Source organism: Salvia splendens, unplaced genomic scaffold, assembly GCF_004379255.2.
Source record: "Salvia splendens isolate huo1 unplaced genomic scaffold, SspV2 ctg543, whole genome shotgun sequence".
Taxonomy (NCBI): domain Eukaryota; kingdom Viridiplantae; phylum Streptophyta; class Magnoliopsida; order Lamiales; family Lamiaceae; genus Salvia; species Salvia splendens.
In genome coordinates this window covers 6155-16685 of record NW_024599201.1, presented here as the reverse complement: position 1 = coordinate 16685, position 10531 = coordinate 6155, and the positions used below count along the sequence as shown (strand labels likewise).

The 10531-nt window shown below is 38.5% G+C and overlaps 2 protein-coding genes across 2 annotated transcripts; one reads left to right on the top strand and one right to left on the bottom strand.

Moving 5' to 3' along the window:
• Nucleotides 1–611: 611 nt before the first annotated feature.
• LOC121790552 lies at nt 612–5314 on the bottom strand. The gene is made up of 12 exons (XM_042188744.1): nt 5166–5314; nt 5038–5067; nt 4488–4578; nt 4113–4364; nt 3159–3198; nt 2978–3054; nt 2792–2874; nt 2595–2720; nt 1808–1929; nt 1305–1344; nt 1029–1103; nt 612–924 (listed from the first exon to the last, which is right to left on the bottom strand). The coding sequence occupies exons 1-12, from the start codon at nt 5312–5314 to the stop codon at nt 768–770; spliced, it is 1242 nt and encodes a 413-aa protein (XP_042044678.1). The 3' UTR covers nt 612–767.
• Nucleotides 5315–9759: 4445 nt separating this feature from the next.
• LOC121790551 (stemmadenine O-acetyltransferase-like) lies at nt 9760–10086 on the top strand. The gene has a single exon (XM_042188743.1). It carries the CDS (start codon nt 9760–9762, stop codon nt 10084–10086), a length of 327 nt encoding a protein of 108 aa, XP_042044677.1.
• Nucleotides 10087–10531: the final 445 nt, after the last annotated feature.

Sequence of the window (10531 nt, the reverse complement as noted above, 5' to 3'; positions counted from 1 at the left end):
TCCTCCTCTCTCTTACTTTACCATACTATTCTCATCTTCTCTCTTATTTTTCAATTTTATCTTAATTCTTGTGTCATCTCATCTGCCCATATTTTTATGGACAGAGGGAGGGGGAGTAGTATTTTATACTATTGTAGTTGTTTAGTAAGCGCAATAGTAAATTATAATGATATCAGATTCACAAGAATTTTCTCATATATATCAAAAGAGAGAGATATCTGTATCTTGTATGAATGTTGTATAATAGATCTTTTATCAAATGGTTTGACTATGGGTTTGTATTTTATGTGTATACCCGTATGTGGTTTTGTGAGTAATGTAGTATATGATGCTACTAGAACTAAAAAATAATTGAAGTTTGGAGAATGAAGTTTCCCTTATATGATAGAGAAAAGCTAATCCAATGTAAAAAGGACTAATTTTGAAACAGATCAAAATGTAAAAAAAGAGACTATTTTTATGGTATGGCATGTGTATAAAATATGAAGCGATCGATGATATGCAAAGGTTATTCCGGTGATTGGTCAAGTATGACCACCAAAGCCTGCCGCTGCCGATGCACCACTCCCTCAACAACCATACGGCCGAGTTTAAGCTACGCAACAGCCATAAAATCCACCATTCACAGAATATTTGTAAAATGTCCAAACCATTTTTGAGCTTAGAGTGAAGGCAGAAAATGCTAAAAGAATGAATGAAATGAAGAATAAATGGAGCAACATCTTCTTCTACTCGACCTCTCTGACAACTACAAATAAATCAAACCATCATTCTTGATCGCTGGAGGTCTCGTCATTGTCTGCAGGCGGAGATGAGCCAAAGTCGAGGGTTGGAAAGACACCAGGAGGCCGTTCTCGAGGCTGAATCGATAGTAGCTGATTGGAATCACCAACAACATCCGCCCATCCGTAATGTGGATCAGCCCTTCAATTTCACACAAGAAAAGCTCAATGCAAATATCGGATATTGTTCACTCTACCAACAAGAAGACTCGGCTCAGCTCAACGTAAAACGTTAATATAACTTACTCATAGTATGTTTCTTCATCCACAACAATATCCCAGCTCTCCCCAGTCGTACTCTTTCCGTACTTGTGCACCTTCCTGCCACACAAATTAAGAATATTAACCTCGACCTCAACCAAAAATACTCATGCGTCATAATCAAAAGAGCACGTATTTTTTAAGAGAAAAAAAAGAAGAAAAATATTTTCTAGCAAATCTACCATGTACACAATTACGATAAAAGAATATCAAATAATGACAAGAGGTAGTTAGCTATGAAATTTAAAAAGTGTCACGTACCCGTTCCCGAAGTGCTCTTCTCCCCATGTTCTTGACCATCCTAATGTTTGATGAGGAAAGAAATGACAAGTAAAAAAACGGCTAAGCAGCTAAATATCAAATAAAGACAATTTGTACACCATTTACATATAAATGGAATTTAATTTTCCACTATTCATATAAATCATAATGCACTAGTGCAGATAATTAAGACTGAGAACCATGTGTAGTTTTTTTTTCAATTCGATACATTTGATCAGAAAATGTCTTTTGAAAGGAACATAGCTTGGAGTATCTAAGTGTGTGTATATTGTAGAAGCACCATACATATTTTTCACTTGTTATATTGAGGATTGGGAGTAGAACATAAATGCAACAGGATTTAAGGGACAATTGTTTTCTACATAAGTAGACTTATTAACCTCCATTCCCAAGAGATAACAATCTTTGAGAAAATTTGACTATTATGTGGCAATGGTTATGAGGAATCCATCATATTTTACAAAAACAAATTAATAACTTACTATCATTACTGGGAGATACAGACCAAGTCTCGCCTTGCCGTGATCCAATACCAGCAAAAAACTTTTCTTCCCACTTGTCTCCCCATTTAGTTCCTAGTTCTGTCTCAGCCCATTTATCAGTCCTAGAAAGACAAATTTATAACATAGTAAGGATCGAAAATTTCAATATTACCATGAAAATTATTTCAAGGTAGATATTTCGAGTTGTAAGAAACATGGAGGTTAGAGTTGTATTTTATGCTTTATTAATTGTTTTAAGAGTTTTAGATGTTATCTTTTTATTAGTTTCTCATTTTTGAACTACATATAAATATATAAATATTATTTTATTTATTTAATTATTGACCGCCATATCCACCATACTAATACACCATATCCTTGTGGCGGTTTTTAGGCGAACTGCCATAAGCTGCCATAAGAGATTGATGTCAAATGAGAAACTAAAACAAAACAAACTTCACATGCATGTAACAAGAAAAACAATACTCCCCCCGTCCCATAGAAATATGACGAATTTCATACAAATAGTCCATATTTATTTATGGCAACTTTTTCTCCTTTGCTTTTACTTTATCATTTATGGGCCCCACTATCCACTAAATTGTTCCAATTCCCAACTACTTTTTCTCCTTCTCTTACTTTACCAATTACACATTCAAACCCGTGTCATCCCCAATTAGCCTATTTCTATGGGACGGAGGTAGTACAAAATAACCCATTTGGTAGTATCCAGATTATGATGAAGCAATGCAAAATGCTTAATCGAGAAGACAAGATGGGTAAATACCATTTCAAAATTGAACCACTTCCGTCATAATGCTCTCCCCACTTCTCCCACCATGATTGCTCATTCAATCTGCCATATTTATGTGCCCCTTTCTCAGTCCACCCTTTGGCATCATATTTTTCCCACCTGCGTAACAGTTAATTCTCTTTATATACCTCAATCTTTTGGTAGTAGTCAAATGTCTCGACGAGTCTTACCAATTTTCATACCACCCAGCTTTTTCTGTTCCCGATTTCGCTTGTTTTTGTGCACTTCTTTCTATCCTAGCTAGATTACTGCAATTTTAAACAGGAAGTTTAAGGATGAGAACAGCTTCTTAATAGTTTTTAAACAACATAAAGATTGCCAGACAGGAGTAGCGCAAATAAAAAACTGATACCTCATTCATCTTGATGAAGAACTTCTCTCCATGTTTCCCACCAAGAATCCCCTTCTGCATTCCTTCCAGACTTCTCAACACCTAATTCACGAGGAAACATATAAAATTAACCATTCAAGAAGCTTTTAAGCGGAATACAGAAAAGACATAATAGCATATTGGAAAGCACAATTTTGTCGGAGTACCTAGTTCTTTGTATCCGGTCCAATCACTTTTCTCCCACCACTGTCAAGGAGATGAACAAATCCAATTAAATGCATACACCTGGGATGATACTTAAATAAGGTTATGAAACACAATAAATACACTACATACTCATATAGGACTACTTAGTATGCAAACCATATTGGTTTAGTTAAGACGTGTGAACACTTCAGTTCTGTCATCTCAATGACTCATATTCAAAGCTCGTATACAATTAAGTTTTCCCGAGATATATGCACTAGTTTCTAACCCCCACCCATGTACAAGTTATGCTACATCTAATATGAAATACTACATGCACCCTTCTTAACAAACATGCATGCTGAATTTGGGATTTGATCATGTAACTGATACGGATGTTGGTTGGAGGAGTGGTTTGGCCAGAATAATAGGGAAGCGTTTAGTGGGAAATCCCAAGATTATCTCGCCTGACTAGTTAGTTCAATTTGAGAGATTTTATTTTTATTTGAATTATGTGAGATTTGTTTAGCCGCCTATATAAGGTGGGTCAGTAGGAGTAGTTGATATCTTTTGGAGAGATCAATTTTGGAAGGAGTTAATCCGTAGGCGGAGAAATCCATAGCCTCGCGAGAGGATTGTTTTCTTTCTTTTATCAATCATTCTGTTTGTTTTTCAGTACTTGTTCTCTCCAGTTCCATCATTAAAACCGTCAATTATAATTCCAGATTCTATAATATCCTTCTAAATTCTATAATATCCTTCCAAAGCCTTTTATCGAGCACGTCTTGTGTTCATTATTGTTGACAGCCTTTACCTCTTATCAGTAACAAAATAAAACAATCATCATTCTAACTTCTACCAAATCAAATATACAATCTGTTCTGCATGTCACCAGATAACAATGAAGAAAATCCCAGCACTTTTATATCAAATAGTATAAAATCAGAAGGAAGGAAAAGGAACAATGTGCATACCGTTTCTTTCCATTCAGAAGTGGTGTCAGCACTTCGTCCGCCCATTCTAGTCCATCTACATCTGTAACCATTATCTCCAAGATCTTCCCCACTTTCACGGTACCAGGTACTTCCATCTTCATTAGTCCCAGATTCATTGACACTATCATTTAGCAAACTGATGCCCCATTCTTCCTCATTGGCAATACCAGTATCTACAGAGAAAAACTCATCTTCTATATTAAAGCCACGAACTAGCACTTTTACATTAATCTATAGATGAATTGGATGAAAGAAAAAGCAGACACCAACTAAACAAAAAAGTCCAAGGATGAGATACTATTATCCAAATAATGCCACTCAAGTTAAGCTAGAAAGACTCTAAATATGCATCACCTCTTTTAGGGGAGAATCTCGAAACTGAGGACCTGTGTTTCTTGGGGTGCAGCGGGAGAAGAACTTATCTTGTTTGGTAACAAATCTGGATCTGCAATAGCAAGCAAGAATAGTTTCCAAGTCACAAACTTAATTCAAACCAATTATTTCAACACGATCTAGTAATACGAGTTGTGCATTTCACAAAGAATAGTTAACAAAAAACCCCAATCCTGCAGAAACTCAGTTGCAGCAAGACTAAAGGCCTAATGTGATTTGATTTTGCCCACATTCCCTAAACAGCCCACAGAAACTAATTACTGTCATTGTTAAGAAAGTAATGTAAACTAAAATCAACATATTACAGTCACACATTCGTTTTCTCCATTTTTACAGAATTATGTTAAACCTTTTTCGGACTCAACCTCAGTTCTCTGGGCTCATCAATCATAGAAAGAAAGAATTACAATCAGCATTCACAAAAACAAGCTCAAATTCAAAGATTTCTGATAACTATTAGACTATCACTTGTTTTTGTCAACCGCACAAGACGAACAAAGGAATCCATTGCCTTCTGAGCAAAGCATCAAACTTCATTAACCTGCTTATTTAAAAAAACAATGATATAACCAAAAAGGCAAAAACCTTATATTGAAATCGCCACACCTTTAGAACTGAAAAAAGAAAAAGAGGACTTACTTAGAAGATGCAAAGGAGAGAGCCGGATAGAGGATCCGCTGTTTACAGTTCCGAGGCGAGCAGCAGGAGGCGAACAGGCGGCGCTTCTTCTGGCAGCGGAGAATCTGAACATCAAACGGCGGCGGCATAAATCCTGTAGCTGCCGCCATTTCGTAAATGGTCTCAAATCAATGGCATCATAATCAAGTGAAAAAAACCCTAGCCACGAGGAGAAAAGCTGTGGGGGTTGGTGGTGTTGCTAACAATTTCCTTAAATTGAAGGTGAATTGAGTGTGGAAGGAGAGAAAAAGGGGAAAGAGAGTGATGGCGATATAGAGTTATAGAGAAAGAGAGTAGGATTTGGATGAGAATTGGTGGTGTGGCGCTGCTTTAAAAATAAACCCACACGTGACCACCATTGCTCTCAAGTCCAAACCAACAAGATTCCATGACCCCATTCTCTCCTCCATCCTCAATCCTCAATCCTCAATGAATTCACTTCTCTTCTACTTTTATTTTCTTCTACTCCCTCCGTCCCATAAAATAGATCATCTTAATACTCATTATGCCCGCTGTTAAATGTATTGTTTTTTTCGTTCATCTGCAAATAAATATCTCATTCCCTTTCTGTTTATTTTATTCTATAAGAAGATACTATATTTACTACTCCTGCTATAAAAAAGATAAATGTAAATATATAAACATTCTCCATTTACCTATTTTTATTTTTTTAATTACTCTTACTGTATATTTAAAAAATGTAAATTTAAAACGGGCATATGTGGCTGCCAGTTAGAAAGTATTAGAGCATGCACAATGCTGCTTTAGCTAAGAACGAAACTCGTATCGTCGGCACGACACACCGCGTGTTCACCGTTAGGCTTGTGCCAGCGGCATGAGCACGCTCTTGCAGGCGAGCGCCGCTCATTGGAACGGCGCCCTGCTCAGTTGGTGTAATAAAAAAAGGTTATCGTAAGAGATGATGATAGAAATAATAAATTGCGCCAAGTGCCAACAAAATTAATTCCAAACAAAGGCAACAAAAGACGCACAACCAAGTTTGTTGCATTTCTATATATCCTTTTACATTTCCATCGCTTTCATAAATAAACAAACTAGTAAATATCATAGTCAGTTATTCCTTGCAAACTTTGCTTCATAAAAACTAAACTAGTTGGATTAAATGGACATTAGAAGGGTGCATATTCCCTTCTGGAAAGGTATGGATAAGACTTGAATTTACGTAATTTTGGATGGTTAAATAAAATGGACTTTTATAGCTTACTTTAAATGGTTGAATGTCATCTATGCATCACTTTTTCCTTAATTAATTCTTAAAAGTGGACATTTAATTAGTTTTGCAGAAATATTTACTTTGATACCCAAATTTTCTGTCGATTTTTAGATCTATAATACATTATCAACATTCGGATATTGGATATTAGTATTAATGAGAGTATTTTGTTTTGCAATATAGAACCAGAACTTTTTTTCTCTCTCTAGATTTAGTATCCAATATAAACGTTTATTTGTTATACAGAAGATTGACTTATTGTAGATTTAAAAGCAACACGCATTCGTTGGTACAAATACGTCAAAATCAAATGTGGTCTAAATTAAAAATGGATTAATACTCATTCGTTCCTAATAATAGTTCTCACTTTTACCATATTTGTCCATCTCCCAAAAACTAATCCACTTTTCAATTTTTGTTATTTTTAGTGAGGTGGACCTCATTCTATATTTGCAACATTTCAATAATTTTTTCTTTCTATTTTTTTTATCATACTTTATTAATTTCACATTAAAATTCATCTCATTTTCATTTATCATACTTTATTAATTTCACATTAAAATTCATCTCATTTTCAAATGAGATGATTTGTATGAGACGGAGGAGTATTCGTATGAATCCAAAATTATTCTCATTTTACTTAAAACTATTAGGCCATCCGCAACGCTGTCACTTAACCGTCCCTTAAACTACTATTCATGGGTCTCACTGTACTTTTTTACTACATCTCTTAATTAAGGGACGGAACCTGCAACCCTCCGTCCCTTAACCGTCCCTTAAATTACTATTCATTCAATTTCATTTTTTTTATTTCCAACCAATTCAATTTAAAAAACACACTTCATTAAAAATAAAATAAAATTACAACAAAAAATAAAAATACAACCTAAAATTCAAAAAAATAAAAAAAACACATAATTAAAATCCTAAAAAAATAAAAATGACATAATTTAAAATACAATTTTATAGAAAATAAAAAAAACTACTCCGCAGGCGAATCATCCCCCGGAGGCGGTGGAGGTGCACTGAAGCCGTGAGGAGGCGGAATGCCAAGTTGTGCCGCCATAAACGCAATTCTGTTAAGATAGACTTGGTATTGGGGAGGCGTCATACGGAAAGTGTCCACCATTGTGGCGGTCATGTACATGGACATAAGGGAGTTCGAGGTTCCCGCCGAGGACGAGCCCGTCTGGCTTGATTCGGCTCGGCTCCTCCTCCCTCTAGCCGCCTTCGCCGCATTTCTCCCTTGCGGCCGACGGCGCCCACGGGAGGACCCACCGGCATTGTCTGCCGGGGCCTCAACCTCCTGCGAGGCAAACTCTTGTGGCCCGCTGTCCAAACCGCCCTCACCAGACGAGTATTGGCCACCCGCCGTGTGCTTCGTGCGCTTCGAGGTCAAGCCCGAGCTGGACCGGACACCGTCGGCCCACCTTTCCTCGTCCTTGACGACCTCCCAAACATCGACATATTTGAATTGTTTGCCGGTGTCGTCGAAGTAGACCCGCAAAGCCGACCTCAGAATGTCGGCTCCCGTGGCTCCGCTTTGGTAATGAGCCGCTTCATTCTTGTGGATGGCGCAGAATCGTTTGACTTCTCTGTCAACTCGGTCAAAGTGAGCACAGAGCATATTATATGTGCGGCGGCGGGACCCCTTCGGCCTAATCTCGTGATAGGCCTCGGTGACCTTTTTCCAGAAGCACTTCCGGGGTTGTTGATTCCCGACGATGGAATCGTACGAGACGTTGATCCAGGTGTTGTACACCGCTAGCGTTTCTTTGGGGCCGTACGGATGCCGACCTAGATCCTCTTCCTCCTCCTCGTCCGCCTCCACCCTGGAGCTTCCACCGCCTCGGCCTTCTTCCGGAGTGGGATCAACGGAATAATCCTCCCGAATCTGGGATAATCCCTGCGAATACCTCGGGGCAGAGGGACGTGCGTATGCATTCACATCAAAATGAGGTGGTTGGTACCCCCCGGCGTCGACGAACCCTGGGTGCCCGGCGTCGACGAACCGGAACCACCACCGAGGACATTGTACATACCCCCCAGTCGCGATGTCGAACCCGCCGGAGCCGCCACCGCAAGAGTTTCCGTCACCGGACATTTTGTGATGAGAGGTTAGATGAAAATTGGAGAGGAAATGGAGATGATTTGGGAAGAATAGATGTTTATTTGTGTGCGAAATGAGGATGAATTAGGAATATTTATAGAGTAAAAAAATAAAAATAAAAATAAAAAATTGAAAAAATGGTAATATAACGGTAATATTACCGTTTTTCAATTTTTATTTATTTATTTTTTTATTTAATTCGAATTTTTAAAAAAAATGAATTATTACGTCAACGTGACGATGCCCATTCGCGGCCGGCGAGTGGGCGTCACGCATGGCGCCGGAGCGCGCCACGTCGCCTCGGCGCGTGGCGAGACGTCTCGCCAACCGTCACGGCGTGACGGAACGCGGAACGGGCTGGGGACGAGACGGGGCGCTGCAACGCGTCACGCCGCCGTCCCGTCCCTTCGTGACGGAATACGGCCACCCGCGTGACGCGTTGCGGGTGGCCTTATGAACTATAAAATTTAATTCTAATATAATAAAAACTATCGAAGACTCGTAAGAAAATATCCCAAGTTCATTTTCCAAATTCATTACAATAAACTCGCGTATCGGCTAGAAAGATAAAATTGTATAAGTGCAAACGCTTCTATTTATTAAAAAAGAAAGAGTGAATCTTCATTTTGATAATAATACAATGTTGAGTTTGCTCGGGAATATACTTATGAGCTTGTTCACAAAAATAAACAAATAATTAAATTCTACTATTATTTTTATTTTAGATAAGTTACGACAAACAAAAGTAAAACTAAGTTTAGAGCCGAATATGAATGACTAGTAAAAGCTAGGCAAGATAATTAGAGCGTGTTTGGTAGTGCAAATGGGTTTTGGAGAGTTCACTTAAATCTTTAGGTACGAGTCAGGTTACAGAACTTCATTGTTCCCAATAATGTTATTCTATTTCAGTGAGTAGCTGATACCGTAGGACAAGTTACCGCAATTGTGAAGGCTCTTAAAGACTTGGTAGGTCGGGGCTAGAACTCCAATAATGGCTTCATTGAGGACTGCTTACGAAGAGACTTTCCTAGAACTGACTTGAGGAGGATTACTCCACACCTTTACTAGAAGATAACTGTGTGGAAGAAATCCTATAACGCACTATCGAGTATCATGGCCCTTCTGGGATGACTGAAAATATATTTTCGGGAAGGATAGGGCTATTGGTATCACCAGATAAGTTCGTCCCTTTCACCACTTTCACTAAATACATGGCCGCTGCGCCTGCAAAGTTTGTAACCAGAAGATACGTTTTCGATGCTTCTGCTTTATCCATATTCTCAAAGCCCAACTGGTCAGTCCCATCACGCGTGGATGTGGTGACCGCCTTGATATGCAAATGCTTCATGGAGGCTGTGGCGGAGGAGGATGAACCGAAGCCCTTGGTGATGGCTCATTCAGTCAACTTGCGGAGGCGGGCAGTGCCACCATTTCCAGAGGATAGTTTTGGTAATTTCGTGTGGACACCTGTTGCTGTTTGCAACAACCCTAAAGAAAAGAAGTTGAGAGAGTTGGTGTGGGAGTTGAAGAAAATATAGATGGTGAGTTTGTGAGGCGTTTAGGAAAAAGATGCCTCAACAAGCTAAGTTGCTTGGTATTACAAGTTGGTTGACTTTGGATGGGGAAAGCCTGTGTGGCTCTCAGGGAATGTTGCGGATAACTCGGAATCGGAAACTGTGGGTAATGGTAACTTTGTAACCTGGATAGATACGAGAGGCGGAGGGATAGAAGCGTGTGTTATTTTTGATAAAAAAAATACATTGCAAAATTTGAGGAAAATGACCATATTCGTAAGTATGCTCATGTTAACCCTGGCCTAGTGTGATTTGAGTTTTCTACGCTAGGTGTGCTTTGTGGAATAACTTCAATTTCATGGCTCATGTGTTTTTGTTCGTTCTTGTCTTTTTGTGCGATTTAGTTTTAATATTCTGTGTTTGTTGAATATGTACTGCAATAAAATTCCATGTTACGGGTCAATATATT